Genomic DNA, 19,422 nt, shown 5'->3' with positions numbered 1-19,422 from the left:
TAATAATCTAACACCAAATTATTTGTAATTCAATTAAAACTCTTATGTTTATACCCAAATCATGATTGTTATTGGTATTTCTATAATAAAAAATAAAATAATTTTCAAAAAACAAAGTCAACTTACTGTTTCACCGAGTCTGTTATAGTACGGACCCGTTAAAAGCAAATTCTATAATAATAATAATATAGTACGGACCCGTTACCAGCAAATAATATAATAATAATAATAATAATAATAATAATAATAATAATAATTAGAGTGTGCGACTTGGCTGCTTCGCTTCTCGATCGAGAGAACAATGGGCGAAGATGAGGGCGATAGCAAAGGAGCAGCAGCGAGGAGATGGTTGGAGAGCATGGTGGCCAAGCCCCCATCTCAACCCTCCTCCTCCTCCACCTCCAGAGTCGTCGGTGATGGTGGCTTCTTCAACGCCCTCACCCTTTGGGATCTCCGTGTCTCTCTCACCCACGCCGGTCGTGCTCTGTGCTCCTTTCGCGTCCCCCGTCACCTCACCGTCCGTCCATACTCCAAACCTCTCGATCCATCTCTTTCTCTTTCTTGAGTCTCATCTATGATCTTCATGATCCGCAGGACTCCGATGGGAACTGGATCCCTGGGGCGATGTCCACTGTTATCGATCTCGTCGGCGCAGCCGCCATCTTATCCGAAAAAGGCGAACTCAGGGTCTCCGCCGACATGGACATCACCTACCTCTCTCCGGCCAAGATCGATGTATGTATGTGCTTTCAATTAATCTCTCCTCTCTTCTTCCCCGGCCGATCACTCTTGCAGCCATGATCGCTTAATTTGCTTGCGTGGTGGTTTAGGATGAGGTGGAGGTGGATGCTCGGGTTTTAGGGCACAAGGGGAGGGTGTCGGCGGTGCTGGTGGAGCTTCGGAAGAAGAGGAATGGTGAAAGGGTGGCACTGGGCAAGCTCTGGATGGCATCAGGCCGCCCATTGATCAAATCCAGCAAACTTTGAAGATCAAAACCCTAATTTTGTGGTAAATTTCTAGCTTTAATTTTCCATTTTTCCACAGCTGGAATTTTCCATGCTTTACTGTTCTGTTTGACAATTTTAAATTGTTTAATATATATATATATGTTTATGTATGTATGAATTTATAGGAATACACATATACACATATATGTATATATATATATTATTTTAATATTTGAATTTTCGTTTTTGTTGAATTGAGTTGGTATTGCTCATAATGTTGTGATAAATTGTAGGAATTTTCTTGAGTGCACTTATTGAGTATTTGGTAAAACTTCATTTTATAATATGGGGAGTAGATAGCCAAGGTTAATTTTCAATGCATTTTATTTTTTATTTTCTCTTGAGCTTCATTATATATATATATATATATATATATAATTTAGATATGACGAATCACTATAGTTTAGATGCTTGAGATATTTTATGTTACTGATATGGTGAATAATTACTAATATACCCTTTTGAGGATATTATGTGCCTCCATGGTGAAAGACAAAATAAAATTGGTATTATAAAAAGGTTTACTCCTCACCAGTGGAAGAGAGTGAGGTTTTTTTATATAAATAAGATTTTTAGTTGCCTTTTAGTTATAAGAATAAGCAAGGATGTAAGAAGATATCCAAGTAAATAGAGTTGTGGCAATAGATACTTGAGTAATTATCTATCTTTACGGAGGGTAGGCAGGCAAAAAAAACTTTAAATAAATAATTAGATTTCACCATATATTCATGCATTATAACATTAATATTATTGGCATATACTTATAGTGCATGCTATCTCTTTATGTTTTCATGTTTATCTATAATTAATGTTATCTTCTTGTCAGCAGGATGATTCATCTTCTCAAGTTCTTTTGTTGTTGTCACGTATAAATTAATTAACCTTTGTTTTTGGGTAGAAGAAACAGTATAAACAAATAACAAATGATAACTAATACTACTTTAAACTGAAAATTAAACAATATAAACAATAGTCATATGCACCATTCTATTAGTCTTTGATCACTTGGGAATCTCTTTACAAATAAATAGTAATGTGAGTGGCGTCCAATGGGAAAGAATTTCACTTCTCCAACTTATAACATACTTACAAATTTATTACCATGGTTAATTGAATAGCAAAGCCTTACGAAATTGCAAATGAATTTAATACAATGAACTCTTCCTTATTCCCCATCACAAGACAAATCCATAATATATATATATATATATATAATTTACATTCACCTGTGTCCTTCAGGTTAGACCCCATGCCTGCAAAAACCAAAAAAAAAAAAAATTTCCCAAATTATTACCAGAAAAATAAAAACTCCAAGATTGTCTGAATTATAAGACAACACAACCAGGGGTTTATGTTGATAAAAAGTCTTATAAATGACACACATGATGTTTATGACAAGCACTACTTTTTGAGACTATTTCACTGGTTTAATTATATATGAGCATTATTCATTTTCCATGAATAAACAAACAATCACGTTGTAAATCTGAGGTTACGATTTAAAAAAAAATTGTAGTTGATGAAAATTACCACTATCATTTGACATTACTTTTGAATTAGTACCTGAATTTTTCCATCTGATGTCCCGACGACTAAAAGTTCTGCATCACTATCAATAGCCATGCATTGAACTTTACCGTTGGTTCCTGTCTGTAGGGTTGAGACTTTACTGAGCTTCTGTCTAGACCAAATCTCCACAGTTCCCATCTTACAGCCTAAATATATCAAATCTGAGCTTGCAATAGTTGACCGAACTTCTGAGTTTGTTGGCAAAGAGCCAACTAAGTTGTAATTTGAAGTATTCCAAACCTGATCATTGAATGACAGAAATAAAAGATTTGATTCATTGAAGTGTTAACCTTAAGAAGGTCATTAGATGAAACATTCAAATGCAGTGGTCATTAAGGGGAAAAAACAGAATATTAGATACTTGGTAATATAACCCATTAGGAAGAAACTAACTGAATATTAGTGGTTCAACTAGTTAAAAACTATACTTAATCTCTTAAGAAAACTAAATACCTTAACTGCTGGTCCTTCAATTGAATTGCTGGCTGTATAGAGGAATCCATCATGAACTTGCATTGTCTGTATTGGAATCGACTTTCCTAGCAACTTTCTATTCCCTGATTGTATTGTACCCACTGTGCCTGTAGCTAGATCAATCTCCTGAAAATATACATCATGAAAATCCAACAAAGATTTTGTATCCTGACATATAAGTGAATAATAGTTCAATCAGATAAAGTATAAGTGAGAATGAGAACGATGTTTCCACCTGTATGCTACTATCCTGGCAACCACAGTAGAGTTTTCCTTGTGTGAGAGCCAAACTTTTGACATTCTTACTCTGGTTAAGCAACTTGGAGCCACCATTCAACAGAATTACCTAGCGAAGATAAGTATCAGCAATATTCTTCAGAGGAAAAGAACTTGAGCGGATCCCAGTAAAACAGATAGTTTGTGTTGGTTTTAGAACCGATTGCTATAAATATCTCAATTGACGCCTTAGGAATGCCTTAGAGAAAAAGTGTTTACAGTTGACCTTAAATGGTTGGAACAATGCTTGCTTAGTTAAATCAGGATCTGAAGTTGAATTATGTTTTTGTGCAGAAATAGCAATGGATTTTCACATGGTTTTTACCATGCATTGATCAATCAGATTAGGAATGCCATAGAGTCACAAGCACTGCCCTTTTCTTTAGTGACAACTCAATTTCAAGTTACTTTAGACTGGACATTGTATTTGGAGTTGTGTAAATTATATAGCAAAGGACAGACACGAGACATGATGATTTACAAATAAAATCTACAAAGCCTATGCTGATTGGAGAAGTTAAGAAAATAAAAAAATACCTTGACGCCAGCTCCTTGGGGAATGAAGCATGAAATGGAATTAGCAACAACCAAATTATGGACTTGATCTTTCACATCATGAATTTCTGAACATCGAATTTCTCCATTGCGAAGGATCCAAACCTGGTTTGGCAGAAACTGGCGTTAGATTTGAAATTATATACCGGAACTCAGAGATACATTCTCCCATAGCCTTAGTAACCACAAATACTTGGTGCTTACCCTCATGGTTTTGTCAGTTGAGCCACTATATATTCTCTCTCCAGACACTGTCAAGCTAGTGACTGCTTTGGAATGATCATGTGCTTCTTGGATTAGGTTCAGAAGGCTCTCAACCCCACTCCATACCTATATTTTCCACATTAGCATACATATTCCTCAGAACAACGAAGTTAAATGGTAAATTTTTTCTCTAAGTTGAAATCATCTTTGATCAATTGGCTAAGAGACACGTTCATTTTTCTTCATAAAAAGTGCAAATCTGATGTAGGAAATTGTTGTCAACTAATATGTAATAATCCACAAGCTATGGAATTTCAATGAAGCCAATGCTGAGATTGCTGGTGCATAATTCTTCTAACATGAAGTGACATGATAAATATAACAAATTTTAAGAGATTTTGAGAATGGTACAATTATGTATTTCTATGATATGTAAAAGGGTGAGTTTGGGGTTTAAGAATAATTTATTACTAATAGTCAGATACAGGATAGTAATAGCAGCAGCATTGTTAAGACAAATTAGAAAGGGAAATATACAGTCGGATGTCATGGAACACAATTTCTATGGAGATAATTGTTTCAAATAAAGCGAAGAGTAACTTTCTAGGAGAAAAATATTGCATGCGAGGCTCTCACCTTTATAGTTCCATCTGAATGCCCTGTGATTATTCGATTTTTGAAGCAGACTATGGACAGCACTTCTCCATGAGTGCTGCAATCTACTTGAACCAGTTCCTTGTGATTCCACATTTCCTGTTCCCAGAAAAGATCATTTCATTAGCATGCTTACTGAAATTTGTCTGTTGGCCCACCTAAACAAGGGTACAATACAATGGCTAATCAAACTTACTGCACTAGACTCCTGTCCGTCTGAGAAAAGTTTCAGCATTTCATAAGCTAAAGAAGAAGATTTCTTGAGCTCTCTGAGACTCTTTATAATTTCCTTGACATAGGAAGCCATATCATGTAATCCATCTGCAATTTCACAGCATCAAGTCCTCAATGAGTAAGACATTCATCCCCTCATGATAAATAGAGTTCTATGTTCCAAACTTATATTGAAACTATGTGCAGAACTTATGCGCTTTGCAGGTAAAAAATAAGATTGGAATTGAAATCCTACCAGGATCATACATAAAGCTTCGCAGTGCAAGCATGGCAAGGGCCTTGTCATCAACATCTCTAGCAGACTTGAGAATTGAAACAAATAGCTTTAGCAGGCAAACCCTTGCAGCTCCTCTTAAACCCATGTCAGGAAGAATACTGAGCATGTGAGTAAGCCATGTCGCAGACACGAGACATGTAGAGAATAATTCCGCCCTTCTGCTTTTTATCCCTTCAGCCAAAGCCTCAAAAATCAATCCAAATTCATGGCTGACTAGAGCAAAAGCAATTCTTCTTTCCCATTCCTCAGCGGCTTTCTCTTCTTCCTGAAACAAACAATCAGAAGAAAACAAGACAGAAATACTGATATAGTTAGTAAAGTTTAGGACTGAGAGTTGGAGCTGCATAGCATAGTAAATTATATACTCTGGGGCTATCTACTCCTACATGTATGAACAGAGAGACTCAATTGTTGGACAATGAGGCTGCTCATAAACTCAGTACCTCTCACAGGCTTCTCCATGTGATTTTCTATAATTTAGAAACTAAGAAAACAGAGTTGAAGATCAATGTTAACTAACCAAGTTTTCTTCGGAATTTCCCAGTGCATGGCCCATCTGCTCAGTCCGCATTATAGCTCTGTAACTTTTGCTCATGCCTGCCTTCTTAAGAAGATAAGCTTTAGCAAGGGATTTTCCTGCAGATGAATACCTGCCTTGGAAACCCATGATTGTTTCAGCAGCTAACAACTGACTTTTAGGGAAGTCTGTGTTTCTGAGGCAGGAAATAAGAGCATCTATGGCTTCTTCACGGTAAATGCTCATCTTTCTTGGCTCCATCTAGCAAATTGAAGATAATAATGATTAGCTGATTCCAAATTCAAGGCTACTTGAAGTTCAGTAATCAGAAAAACAAAAATAAAGCTGTTATTGCTAATTGAAGATTTTCCAAATCTTGCAATTTATACCAAATCATCATGCAAGAAATCATATAACTTATAGATGGTGATACTACTTTCCAAGTGAGAGGGCAGGTTGGATGGCATTAAAATGGGAAAAAAATGACGGAGTAAAAATGAAAGCAACTACCACTTAGGATGACTGCAAATTTGAAGACCAACTTTATGTGAAACATATTGCAGCAGGAGAACTTTCAAACATACTGACCAATATATCAAGTTGGAGAAGAAGGCTTGCAACAGGGAGTGATTGATCATGGAGAGCTGTTTGCAAGTAAACAAGCAGAACATGCTTGGTACTATATGCACCACCATCCTTTATAATATGAAGAATCTGCTCATTGAAGGTTCTCCTGAACAAAGCACAACCTAAATTAATTGTCAAATATGTGACATTAAAGGGAAAGAAAATACTACTCAACATTTTGCGCCTAGCAAGATTTGAATGCATCTTCTATCATAGAAAATTTTGGCCACGAAGCAAAGCAATAAACATGCAAGAAGGTTATACCTGCTAAGCTTCACTAACTCATTGAGAAATTGAACAATCTGGAACCTTTGGGCATCATTTGCCAGGGAGAAGCTTTCTAAAAGAGGTCCAAATTCAGCAGTATCAGCAATATCCTCCCTGCAGTTCCCATCCTCCTCCATGCATCTCAGCAATATCTCAACAGCAGCTAACATTTCATCCAGCAAGTCAGATTCCAAGCATGGGATAACACCCTCAACTATATTCCGAGAAATTAAAGCACCCATGAATTCTGACACATTCTTTTGATTTTCTACTCTTATCATTTGGTTCAAGATGAACAAGGAAGCAATCCTTGGTTTCAGGCACATTGCAAAAGATTCATCCTCCTTTCTATTTATAGCCATCACCAGGGCATCCAGCATATCCATCTCAATGAGGCTCTCAGGTGGACAGCTTAACACATAAATCAAAACAACAGCCTCCACAAGGCCCTCCTTGAACAAAGATACCAAGCAATCCACATCTGAATCAACTCTGGTGAGTGTCTGGATGACGAAATTGTCCCTGGATGCCAATTCAGTTAGCATGAACACTGCTGACCTTAGGATGTCCGCATTCACAGAGTTTAACAAAATTTCAACAAATCCGTTCACCACAGCAGGTTTAGAGAGAACTGGTAGGATCTCAGGGTCTGTCCCAGCTTCCCTCCATAACCGTTCGATCTGGAGAACAGCCTTCTCAGACTCGCCCAGAATCTCAGATGTACATAATCGTGATATCGCTTGGCGTAGATCACCTGTTGCACCATCAATGGAAGCTTGGCTAATGACACTGGTTGGGGAAGGCGCCCGCTTCAATAGATTGAAATCTCTAGCATCCTTTGGAGAAGGGTTCTCTGATCTAGCTGGGGTGGAGTAGGCATTGTTCTGTTCTCTCCAGCTTGCTATCAGTCGTTTGAGCACATAGTTGGTCTTTGGTAGTTGGGTGATGTTAAGTGTTTGGCGTGTGATGGGGCATGTAGAATTCCCACGGTCCAGCCATTCTTGGATGGCTTTGCGCTCGTAAGTCTGGCCAGTCTCCAGCGTCACAGGATCATCAAAAATGTTACTAGTTATTGGGCACACAAAGTCCTTGGGAGGAGTAGGTTTACCAGATGCAAGGATGCCATCTGGGTCAACCATTTGATGATTTGATGAGCTGAAAGAATGAAGATCACACAGTTGGAAAGTTTCAGTTATTTCTTTTAATAGCATAGTACACAATCCACTTAAATTAGATTAACGGTGCATAGAACAGAACATGAAGGAGTTCAACAAACAATACAAGAGTTCAAAACAAAAGAGGGAGCTGATGGGAGCTGATGGTTATAGATAAGATATTACCAGGTTGTTTCTGAAGATGTTTGTTCTTGCTCTTGGTACTGATTTTCGTCACTGCCGAATGATGCTTTCCTTGTTTTCTTTTCCTGCAGGACAAAAACATAAGGAGCATCAAATACTAGAAAACATGGAAACTACAACTTAATCATTTTGCCATGGGAAAAACAAAGCAATGAACCTGTAGTATTCCTGGGTCAAATTCAGCATCACTGACCACAGAGTTCTCAGATGAAGAAGAAGACCCAGGTCTGAAATCGGAGAATAAGTTTGCATTGCCATTTGAGCTGTCAGTGGATGGTTGTCTGGTGATTCTCTGAGGAGAAGGTCTCTGAGAATATTTAGCGGAAACTTTTACATTCTTGTCTTGAACCCTGCTGCTTTGTCTACTGAGAAATTCATCTGATCGTTCTTCTTCCAACCACATTGGCTGCCAATTTTATACAAAATTCATAACTGATGATCATTTGTTTTACACTCGTCAGATTAGCAAAAGCAGTAGACATTGTTATATAATCAAAACAAAAGACAGAACATCAAAACACAAAATTGAAACTTAAACAGCTAAAAATTCAATTCTAGAAACAGAACATACATAAACAGCATTGACATGACTGAGAAAAGAGCAACCATATCAAACAAAGCATCAACTATCAATGAAACCAAACAATAGATTAAATTATTTCCTCAATTCAAGCAATCCTTAAAAACCAAATTTCTCTCATTTTCTAACAAATCATTTTCAATCAAATTCTAAACAAACCCTAAATCAAAGAAACAAACACATAATTATTAAATTGAATGAGAACTGATGAACAGGAGAGAGTGAGAAGAAGCATCAACAGCATTACTTACATTATAGCGTCCATTCCTGGAACTGAGTTTTGGCCTTGATCCAAACCCTTGCCCTTCATCGTCATCCTCATCATCTTCATCCTCCTCTTGAATACCCTCGAAGACCCCTTTGTTTCTCTTGACCTTCGTCAAGATCAGCTGGGGAGGAAGAAGAGCTTCCCACTCGCCATCACGCGATTCAAGGACTTCCTTAAGGTATCCGGCGTACGCCATGGTGTTCTCATCGAGGACGTCTTCGTATCCGCGCTCCAGCTCCTTCAGCTCCTCCGCCTGGTCGCCGCTCATCCTCGATAGTAGGCTGATGGCGGCGGTGACCTCAATCGATCGCCCTGCGTCGTCATCGATCCCGGAGGAGGGCTGGGAGGCGAGGATCCGAGATCGCTGATCGGCGAACCATTGGATGGCGGGGAGGAGGTGGGGGATGAAGAGGTCTTCAAAGACAGGGGCTGCGACCTCGTACCTTGCGGCGAAGGGGGCTAGGGCGAAGAGATCGAGGAGAGAGAGGGCGGCTTCGCGATGGCGTTGGCGGAGGGCGTGGACGAAAGCGAGGAGGAGCGAGGAGAGAGGGTTCTTGGAGGGGAGGGTTAGGAGGAGCTTCTCAGCTGTGCGGAGGGCTGACGGCGAGGGGCGAGAGGTTGTTCCGGTGGAGGCGGAGGATGAGGCCGAGAAGGAGGAGTCGGTAGGCTGAGAGAGAAGGGCGAGGGCCTGGAGTGTGGTAGGATCGGGGGAGGTGAGGCGGCGCCGGGCGGAGGAGAGGACGGATCGACGGAGGTCGGTCTGGGAGAAGGCCTCGTCTAGGAAGGTGGAGGTCCGGCGGAGGATGAACTCCGGCGAGACGGTGGCCATGGATGGTCGGCTTCGAGCTCGGGGAGAAGAGAGCAGAAGCGTTGTCGTTAAAATGGTGATTTATTGTGAGAGTTGAGTGTTGGCGGGTGGAGATTTTGAGAGGGAGAGATACAAATTGACTAAGTAGCCATGCTTTTTAGTTTATTTACTTAAAATGCCACTGCCTTTTTTATTTAATAAATTTAAATTATTTAAAGGAAAAAAATAAAATAAAATTTTATTGTTGTTTTTTTTTTTCAAATAACTCTGTACCAATCCGACAACTTGGGAAATAATCTAGTGACTCAGTTCTGTGGTAACTATCACTAAATCGGAATTAAAACATGGTTCATTCTTAATCATGTTTTTATAAATTTTATTTTTTATTTATTATATAATATAGAAATAAATTGGTAATTATATTAAAAAATTGTTAATTTTGTTTTAAAGTTACTAAATTAAGACAATCCATGGCTCGGTCATAATTACCACGAAGTCATGTCTACAAGATCATTTCTCATGTTCTCTATGTTTTTTTTTTAAGTTTGATATGACAAATAAAAACTCATAATAATGAGATTTTAATAAATCAAATATTTTTATTATGATTTTTATTTATACAATAATGACTTGCAATTTGTATATCTAATTAAATTGAGATGTTATGATTGATGATCTGATAATCGTCAATTTATTTATATAAATTAACACTTTAATCGGAAATAAAGATCAAATGAACATTTTTTTTGTGTAATTTTATTTTTATATTTAATTTTTATTAAAAAATAAATAAATAAAATATTATTCTGTATTCTATCAAAGAAAATATTTTAGGGGTAGACACCTAATTTTTATTTTTTTTTTATCATGGATTCAATAAACATCTTTTATGATTAAAAAACAAATAAAAGCAAATAATAATAATCAAATAATATAAATAATCAAATTAATCTTAAGGGTATGATGGTAATTCCAGGGTATTGGACAGGAGCGGCAGCGCCGGCTGAACGAGGGAGTACCACGTGGTAATCAGCCATAGGCTAGGCTTTGTTCCCGCCATCTTTGAGCACAAAGATTGCATGATAATATCCTGGCCGTCTATTTTCAAACTAGAGGGTGAGAGTGAAACTTTCAAGCCTAATTATAGAAAATTATATAACAAATATAACAAATTTCCAAGATATATATATATATATATATATTAGTTAACCATATACGATGAATTAATAAATGCATTAACTGGAATTAAAAAAAAAATGACTAGGAATGTATTTCTTAAACGCATCAATTTATTTATTTATTTATTTTAAAATAGCTAAACAAAATTATATCAACTAGGGAAAAAACTCATTAGTATAAAGAACTTGTTAAGACATGATATTTAGGTTGTCAACTAAAAATGGAATTATTATTTTAAAAAAAAGAAAAAAAATTTGTTGTTAAGCACAAAATGAAAGGTGCAAAGGTTAATAAATTCGTAGAAGGAAAAAAAAAATTAAATAATAAAAGAAAAAGTAACAAACTAGCCTAGTATTTCAAGAATACATACACAAAAGCTAAATGCTAAGATAATTATGATTCAAATATATATATATATATATATGATAAAAATGATAATATTATTATTAATATCAACATAATTAAATCGATGGTCTAACCCAATATTGATTTGAACTATGAATTGCTGTAAACTTTGGTATTATGTTGTTCAAATAAGATGAATAATTGCGTTAAACCCAATACAACATGATACCAAAAAAAATTGATTTTTCCGAACAACAAAATAACAGAAAAAAAATATAACAATCTTAAACGCACGCCTTACATTGAATTTAATAAAATTAGATTAACTTAATTCATAGAGAAAACAACCGCTAATGATAAACAAAAAAAATTAAAAATAAAGATAAAAATTTGATCATAAGAATAGCTTTATATTCTTTGACTTATTAATTAGGACTAAAAATGACAATTTCCAGCTGTTATTTTCAAAAAATAAAGGTTAGATGAAGACTATGTCATACATAAGACACAGTTTTTAGAATAAATAATTATGTGAATACATAAATAAGTTTGAGAAGATGATGTTATTGAATGACTAATTTGTCACATTTGATTAAAAGATGCAACTGTGCAATGCTATTATAGGCAATAAATGTCGAAAATTCTAGTATGCAAAGTACCTTTGAAAATAAGGCATAAATAAGACCAGGGCGATGAGCCGAACTCGAGGCAAACGTTGCTTGAGTTCAGTTCAAGATTAACTCGATTAATTATTATATAATCAGATTCAAAGAAGTCGGAAATTCATTTTAAGACTTATATAAAGTTGATATTTCAAAGAAGAACAAGCCTTGATACATTATATATAAGAGCTAAAAAGTATCAAGAAAACATCAAGTATGAGTGCACCATTCCTCCAATGTTGGTGTTTCCACTCCAATGTTCTTCATGTCCATAATGTTAGCTGTGGTTCAAGAAAACCAAAATTAGATGTATCATCAAAGAATTTAAACACTAATTTGTCAAAGAAAACCTAATAGATTCTAGAAATTAACTAACATTTAACAGATTGAAACTTTTATCAATGCAAAAGGTAAGAGAGAAGGCAAGGATTATAGTGCAATAGAATGAACCTTTACATTCATTACTGAATGGTATCAACTTCAATACATGCAAAAATACAGTAATAGACTTGCTGATAATAATCATAAGAATACACTCCAAATTGTGCTTTTGATGTAAAAGAAAACGCAATTTCAGTACGAACAACAATATCTTAAGAAATTGCAAAGATAAGGTAAAGGAATCAGTAAAATTTCGATAATAAGATGACTGACCAATATGTACTTCTGGGGTAGCAGCGGCGGTAGCATCAACAATAACAGTAACAGATTGATAGTTCAATGCCACAGCATCATAAACAGTTTGTCTGATGCAGTTTGGTGTTTGAACACCTATCGACAAGAAAGTATCAGGATTGAATCTAATTTGCAGATTTCACCGCAAACAAGCAAAACAAGAAAACAAAGAAGAAAACGCAAAAACAATCATCCCAAAGTTGTTTCAAACGATTTCAAGAACTAATGAAATAAAAAGGTTCAAAAAATACAATTCACTCATCATCAATGTGTAATGAATAATCCTCAATCTGAATTAGAATTTATAACTGCAAATGCACAGCTCATTCAATTTACAACTGAGCATGCAATTTGGAGAGAAAAAAATGTTAGAAAAGATATGCTATTAAACCTATTCATTCGCATGAAATTAACAATAAACAACAACGATATTAGGATTAATTAATAAAAATTCTAAAGAAAAACACATAGTTTGTAGCTTACCTACAATAACCAAGTTCTTAATGCCTGAAGTTTGAAGAAAGTGATGGAGGTGTGTGTTGAAAAAAGCACTAAAGCGTGTTTTCACTATCTTATAGTCTTTTTCTTCAGGTATAAGCCCATTAACCAGTTGAGCACCTTTAGACCCTTTTGCAGTAGGTCCTTCACCATTTACATACAAGTGTTGACGAAAAAGCTCAACATCTCTTCCCCAAGGATCATGTTCTCTCACAACCTGCATTATCCTTATCTGCATCAATGCTACTGAAGAACAATAAATAATAATGTAAAATTATGTTCTAATTATATATATATATATAAATATAAATGAGTTTGATTCAAATCAAAAACTTAAGTTGTTTATATATTCATACAAACATAATTTTAATTTATCAATATGAGACTAATATTTATAACAAATAATAACTCAATCCAACTTGAATCCAAAGTGTTAGTGCAACCGCACTATTTATTGGCATGATTTGACACCTAGACCAAGTGACGTGGCAACCAAGGTGACAAAGCATAATTGATGATGTGGCAAGCATGGTGACATGGCAAGTAGATTTGGAGTGCAAGGCAAACATCTTGAAAATCTTGATGGAGCTATTTTTAGTAAGTCTCTAACATGGAGCCAAATATCTTAAAGATCTTGGTGGAGTTATCTTTGGCAATGCATTACAACTTGAACACAAGATCATATCAAGACCATATTTAGGTGATTTGAAAGACTAAATATGGTGGAGCTTAATTAAAGAAAGATCTATTCATGGTGTGAATGAAGATATGATTTGAAGAATCCTTGATGAGAATCATTGAAGTCTATTAACGGCAAGATTTGAGGACCAAACTTGGGTGAATTGAAGATCAAGTTTGGAGAATCTTTGAAGACCAAATTTAGGTGGATTGAAGACTAAGTTTGGCAAGTTTCGTGAAGACGCACAAGGACGTGCGCCCCTTGCGAGGGGACTGCGTGATGAGGAGTCGAGGAGGTAGGCTAGTTGCCGGCGATGGGATCGGGAGATTTGGTCGCATCGACTCGGACTAAGCATGACCAGGGAGGTTGATGGGTTTTGAGGTCGTCCGCAACGTAACCTGAACTCGATCAAGTCGTGATCGGGCCATGTTGCAATTCATGTTACAACAGGAGTTGCAACAGCTAATTTCGGCAGGTTTTGAAATTAGTAGCCGCGGAGATTCTAAAAGAGGTATGTGCTATATTTGGGACGTTGAGGCGTCTATATAAGCTACCTTGCTCGTAGATTGTAAGGTGTGACTCTTAGGGAACTCTTTGAGGAGAGTGTGTGAGCACCAGACAATCTAGAGAGGGTAGTGTTCATTATTGTTGAGTGAGTGAGTGACAAGTGTTTTGTACTCATGTATTTTCACCTCTTTTAGTAGATTGTTTTTCTCCGGGCTTGGCCCCCCAGACGTAGGCGAGAGGAAGCCGAACTGGGTTACCAATCTTGTGTGTCTCCTTCTTGCTTGGTTTGTGTGAGTTTTTCTTTGAGTGTTGTGAGTGTTCACTAAACCACAAACCACATCGCCGGAACTAACACAAAGGACATCTTTATGTATTCATAGCAATGCAATTAATTAATTTGTTCCCGTTCACAACCTGCATTATCTTTTTTCTCATCAGTACATGAATAATAACTTGAACATATAGGAAAAAAAAAGTGAGTAGTTTTGGTCCTAATTGAACAAAGCTTTTAAACCCCATAACCAAAATGAAATTTTTTGTTTTTCAAATATACATTGTCTTGAATATATTTAAAACTGTGAATTTATGTTCTATGCGATAGGCCAAGGGTTCGACTCCCTTCTAAAATATAGTTGAGTATTTAGTGGGCATGTGAGTCATGGTGAATTGTCCACATTATCATATATATATACAAGGACACGTTATCATGTGACGTCCACTTGATTTCGAATTTGCCAACACCTCATGGTCTATCGATTCTCTCTCCCCTCCCCATTTCTTCCCCTCCGCTCTCTCTAAATCCTAACCCTATTCGTCCCTTCCAATCTTTGTCTCTTACTTTTCATCATCCGTAGATGTCCATAGATAATGTTTAGTATATATACTTCCTCCGGTACTTTTTACTTGTCCATTTGATATTCTAAAATTTATAAAAAAAATATATATGAATTTTTCAAAATTACCCTTATTTAAAATATGATTTAATAAATATATAGTTGAATATGATTTATTACAAACGGTAGAAATACATTAAATAAAAGAATAAATTTGAAAAAACAATATTTAATGCTTTATAAATTTTCTATATAAACAAATAAAAAAATAAAGAAAATCTCTAAAATGAAACAAGTAAAAAGTACCGATGGGAGTATAATATATAATTTTAAAACTATTAGCCAATAGCCACTAGAGTAATTGGAAGACATTTGTTTATTTTAACAATTATCAATTTAATAAACAATTTGAATTGATGTGGCATGGGTTAAGCCGAACTCATCTCCCCTGGTTCTGGAACCAGGGAATACCCTGTTCCAGCCTATTAAAACCTGCTAATCACAATAGAAAAAATATAATAACATCACATGGGACACGTGTCAAAATATAATAGGCTGAAACCAGTATATTCCCTGATTTCAGAATCAGGGGAGATGAACTCGGTCAAGCCCATGGCACATTATCAATGAGTACATATTATCCAAAAGAATTAAAACGAACATGGCCAAAATGAACAATGACCCACTTGTATTGTTTACTGAGGCTTAAAAATAATGATGATGATGGTGTGGTACTCATGCAATTTAAATTAAAAATATAAATAAATAAATAAAGCTGAATCAAATGAGTGAAATGATGAAGGTACCCAAATGACGAAAATACCCCGCTGCCTGGCAAAGGAGACGGCGCGGATGACGGATGGGACGACGGTTTGGCCTCCGGCGACGTGCATCGGACCACCGGGCAGTATGAAATCATTCTATCAAAAAATTTTAACTTTAATAATTGAAAACAAAAAGGCAATAGATAATAATATGAAATTACCCAAAAGAATAGAAATTGGATGAAAAGGGTATGAATTCATAAATTCCATTTTTTTTTTTTACTAATTATTATAAAGAAAATTATGATAAATGGAAAATAAAGAGAGAGAAAGACCTGCATGTCTATGACGAGCATCGCTGTTTCGCTGCACTTCGCAGCTGCCATTTGGGGATTGCTTTCCTTTACCACCGCCCCTGCTTCAAAGGTGCGTTTGGATTAGGAATGGATAAAATACAAATCTCGAGGCACTCTATTGAGGTTTTTAAAAAGTAGCAGAGGAGTTTGACATGGCTAAAAACTAATTAATAATTAGTTAAGTTTTATTTTATTATAGTCATTCCCATTACAAGACATTATCTGAAGCACGAAGAAGAGACAGTAAAAAAATGAAAACTAACTTTAAAAAATAAAAATAAAAAATATGGTTGTCTATATTTATTTAGTAGATAGTCTTTTATTTTTTCGTTAAATTGTACCTTTTTTAAAAAAATCATTATACAAAAATAATTTTACAATTTTTTTTGGAATGCTGCCATTAGACCTGTCCAAGGACTAGGCTACCCGCCCAAGCCCGAAGGCCCGCCAGAAAAATGAGAGGGCTTGAATAAATATATAAAGCCCGATGTCCGGGCTTTGGATAAAAAAAGAAGCTCATTTTAAAAATGGGCCGGTTTTGGTTTTCATTGTTATAAACCCTACCCAACCTGGCCCAAATTATAAAATATATTTATTAATTAATTTTATATATACTTATATATATAATGGTTAGAATTTCATTAATTATTTATTAATTAGTTTTGTATATACTTATATAATACATATTTATTGTTTATCATTGATTATAATAGTTTGAATTTTAGTTGTTGCAATTGTATAAATATTTGCATTTGGTATTTTAATTTCTAAGTGTTTTTGTAGAATAATGTTTAGTCATGTTCACATATTAATATTATTGCTAAATTTTTTTTATAACTTATATATTATTTGATGAAAAACTTATTTGGGCAGATTTAGGCGGGCCTTGGGTAGAGATCATTAAATTTGGACAGATTCTGACAAAGGTTAAAGCCTAGATTTTCGGGCCGGACTTGGATAAGTTTGAATTTTAGTAATTATGGATAAAGCTCAGTCCGAACCCGCCCATGAACAAGTCTAGCTGCCATATAACTCAAAACAAATTCAATTTTATCACATTTTTATTCGGCTAGAGTCGGATTTTGATTTTTTTTTTTTTTTAAATAAAATACACACCCCACGACTTTATTAAACTAATAAAAGATCTTATTTTCAATGTTGTTGTGACTATGCATGTACTTATTATCAAAATTGATCGTTTGCTTCTGTCATGGTTTTAAACTTGTGCAGATGGGGCCAAAAAGAAGATTACGGACTCTATGGCGACTGTGTGTCGGAGTCTGGAGTGTTTGGGTAGTCGTGTAGAGGACGGTGCTGAAGTTCCAGTGGCTGAGAAGGCTCAATCTACTGTCGGGGATAGGGTTTTTCATTGTTGTGGTCTAAGGAATCCTGTTGTTCCTCTTGTTGTCTGTTGTAGTGTTTTATTGTTTTGATTTTGAGTTGAGGTACCACATCTAGTGGTCTGTCACTTTTTGTTTCTTCACCCGGATTGGGGGAAAGATTGTTGTTTCAATTTATCTTTCTTTAATTTAAAGTGGTTTATCCATTTTTTTAAATAAATAAAATAAAAGATCTTGATTTAATCATAAACTCACCAAATTATCATCTTTAGAACTCTTGAGAAAAAAAAAATCTAATAAATACTTAAAACAGTCAAACTCCATCGACAATATCCCTTTTTTTGGCACACAATGACACAGAGGTTAGTAACATTTTTAAAAACTCTTTTACGTGCTACATTTTTGAGTAAATACGTGCTACAATTTGAAGGTGGGGGGAGTTTCATACAAAGACTGAAAATGCCAAAAGCAAGCACTCCAACATAGGTATAGGCATGCTAGAAAGTACATTAATAATGCTTCAAAAGGAAAGCGAATAGTTGCACATAGCCATTATCCAATCCAACAATAAATTAGTCAAATTACCTGAGAATGAAGATAAGAGAATCAAGAGTTATAGTTGCACCATTCCTGCAAGGGTGGTGTTGCCACTTGACTTCTTTTTATGCCCTGCAAGTTTTGCTAGTTCACAAAGCCAATCTTAGCATAACTGCTGATTGTTCAATTCGTTATGTCTAAAAAAACAAAAAACAAAGTAGAAAAATTGCAGTAAATGACATATGACCTTTATCCCAAGCATCAAGAAAAATTTCAGTCAGCTCAGAAACAAAATTAATCTTAGATAATTCATTGCTCCAAATGTTTTTAGACGCCTAAATACTCCGGTTATTATTTATTTATTTATTTGGTGGAATTAGATATTGCCATAAGGAAGTTATCTATCAAATTAAAGCCTCCAAATCAACTGTAAAGAAAGACAGAAAAACAGAAAGGAATTCCATTAATAAAAGATGAGGTGGCATCATTTTCACCGATCTGCACTTCTGGGGCAGCAATGACATTAACTAATTGGTAGTCTTGAGCTACCACATCATAGACAGTTGGCCTAATGCAAATCTGTGTTTGTATACCTACAAACATGAAGAAGGTATAAGCATGGATGTTTTTGAAGAATACGAAATAGTAAACAAGTAGTAGCAATGAATAACTATAACTCATCAGTGCATCAGTAAACCTGTGAAAAAAAAACAAAACAAAATAAAAACAACAACTAATGACAGTGATTTCAAGAGGAAATTATGGCATGAAGCAGTCATCCTTGGTGAACTTTACTCACATGAAAAACACAGATCAACAGTAAGTTTGAAAGGGAAAATCAGTCTGTATCTAAGTTGTGTACTTCACAACATAAACAGAGAACTAATTGATCATTGTAATGATTCCCCTTTAGTCCCACATCGGCTAGGAGATGGAGTCCATGTGTGCTTATAAGTGGGGGGCAACCCCACCCTACTAGGCCGGTCTGTGGAGTTGTGGATCCCACCGTGTGTGTTGTGTGTGGGTTGGGTGAGGGGCTGACCAACGAAGGGTTCTGACCAGACTGGGGTCTGAGTGAAGTGTCGTTGAGTGAAGCGTACCTGCCCCACCATGCCATAGGGTTGGGGCTACCCCTACCCTATAGGCCGGTCTTTTGGGATTGTGGGTCCCCCACTTGTGGGCATAACAAGGTGCTTTCATTGAGAGCCGGTGTGGGGCACGGTTGGGGCTGGGTCCGCGTCATGTCTGGGCGGGTTCGCGGAGCGGGTTAAGCGCGGAGCGGGTGAAAAACCCTGGTGGGTCCCAGAGTCCGGCCCCAGAGTCCGGTGCCCAGGTTACCCGGACTGACGAGAGCGTCAGTCTTGATCGGTGG

General features: G+C 36.1%; 3 protein-coding genes across 3 annotated transcripts; 1 reads left to right on the top strand and 2 right to left on the bottom strand.

The window, feature by feature from the left end:
- Nucleotides 1-269: 269 nt before the first annotated feature.
- Nucleotides 270-1,121, top strand: LOC120280773 (acyl-coenzyme A thioesterase 13-like). The gene is made up of 3 exons (XM_039287719.1): nucleotides 270-517; nucleotides 595-735; nucleotides 831-1,121. Exons 1-3 carry the CDS (start codon nucleotides 302-304, stop codon nucleotides 984-986), a joined length of 513 nt encoding a protein of 170 aa, XP_039143653.1. The 5' UTR covers nucleotides 270-301; the 3' UTR covers nucleotides 987-1,121.
- Nucleotides 1,122-1,506: 385 nt separating this feature from the next.
- Nucleotides 1,507-9,737, bottom strand: LOC120280869 (putative E3 ubiquitin-protein ligase LIN-1). Its single transcript, XM_039287827.1, has 15 exons — nucleotides 8,851-9,737; nucleotides 8,177-8,425; nucleotides 8,002-8,084; nucleotides 6,659-7,816; nucleotides 6,356-6,500; nucleotides 5,771-6,028; nucleotides 5,209-5,515; nucleotides 4,936-5,060; nucleotides 4,722-4,838; nucleotides 4,086-4,211; nucleotides 3,864-3,986; nucleotides 3,286-3,396; nucleotides 3,030-3,176; nucleotides 2,571-2,816; nucleotides 1,507-2,260 (listed from the first exon to the last, which is right to left on the bottom strand). Exons 1-15 carry the CDS (start codon nucleotides 9,694-9,696, stop codon nucleotides 2,243-2,245), a joined length of 4,059 nt encoding a protein of 1,352 aa, XP_039143761.1. The 5' UTR covers nucleotides 9,697-9,737; the 3' UTR covers nucleotides 1,507-2,242.
- A 2,192-nt stretch (nucleotides 9,738-11,929) lies between these two features.
- LOC120280325 (probable inactive nicotinamidase At3g16190) lies at nucleotides 11,930-16,247 on the bottom strand. Its single transcript, XM_039287121.1, has 5 exons — nucleotides 16,153-16,247; nucleotides 15,860-15,973; nucleotides 13,020-13,251; nucleotides 12,516-12,632; nucleotides 11,930-12,142 (listed from the first exon to the last, which is right to left on the bottom strand). The coding sequence occupies exons 1-5, from the start codon at nucleotides 16,201-16,203 to the stop codon at nucleotides 12,072-12,074; spliced, it is 585 nt and encodes a 194-aa protein (XP_039143055.1). The 5' UTR covers nucleotides 16,204-16,247; the 3' UTR covers nucleotides 11,930-12,071.
- Between the last annotated feature and the right edge of the window lie 3,175 nt (nucleotides 16,248-19,422).

Source organism: Dioscorea cayenensis, chromosome 17, assembly GCF_009730915.1.
Source record: "Dioscorea cayenensis subsp. rotundata cultivar TDr96_F1 chromosome 17, TDr96_F1_v2_PseudoChromosome.rev07_lg8_w22 25.fasta, whole genome shotgun sequence".
Lineage (NCBI taxonomy): Eukaryota > Viridiplantae > Streptophyta > Magnoliopsida > Dioscoreales > Dioscoreaceae > Dioscorea > Dioscorea cayenensis.
The sequence above is the reverse complement of the archived record's forward strand: the minus strand, read 5'-3'. Positions and strand labels throughout refer to the sequence as shown.

Coding starts and splice junctions, on each gene's coding strand:
- LOC120280773 (XM_039287719.1), top strand. CDS start 302: ATGGGCGAAGATGAGGGCGATAGCAAAGGAGCAGCAGCGAGGAGATGG. Junction 518..594: donor GCGTCCCCCGTCACCTCACC/GTCCGTCCATAC, acceptor CATGATCCGCAG/GACTCCGATGGGAACTGGAT. Junction 736..830: donor TCTCTCCGGCCAAGATCGAT/GTATGTATGTGC, acceptor GTGGTGGTTTAG/GATGAGGTGGAGGTGGATGC.
- LOC120280869 (XM_039287827.1), bottom strand. CDS start 9,696: ATGGCCACCGTCTCGCCGGAGTTCATCCTCCGCCGGACCTCCACCTTC. Junction 7,817..8,001: donor ACATCTTCAGAAACAACCTG/GTAATATCTTAT, acceptor TCATTCTTTCAG/CTCATCAAATCATCAAATGG. Junction 4,839..4,935: donor ACGGACAGGAGTCTAGTGCA/GTAAGTTTGATT, acceptor TTCTGGGAACAG/GAAATGTGGAATCACAAGGA.
- LOC120280325 (XM_039287121.1), bottom strand. CDS start 16,203: ATGGCAGCTGCGAAGTGCAGCGAAACAGCGATGCTCGTCATAGACATG. Junction 13,252..15,859: donor GGGGTATTTTCGTCATTTGG/GTACCTTCATCA, acceptor AGGATAATGCAG/GTTGTGAGAGAACATGATCC. Junction 12,143..12,515: donor TACCCCAGAAGTACATATTG/GTCAGTCATCTT, acceptor CTTGAACCACAG/CTAACATTATGGACATGAAG.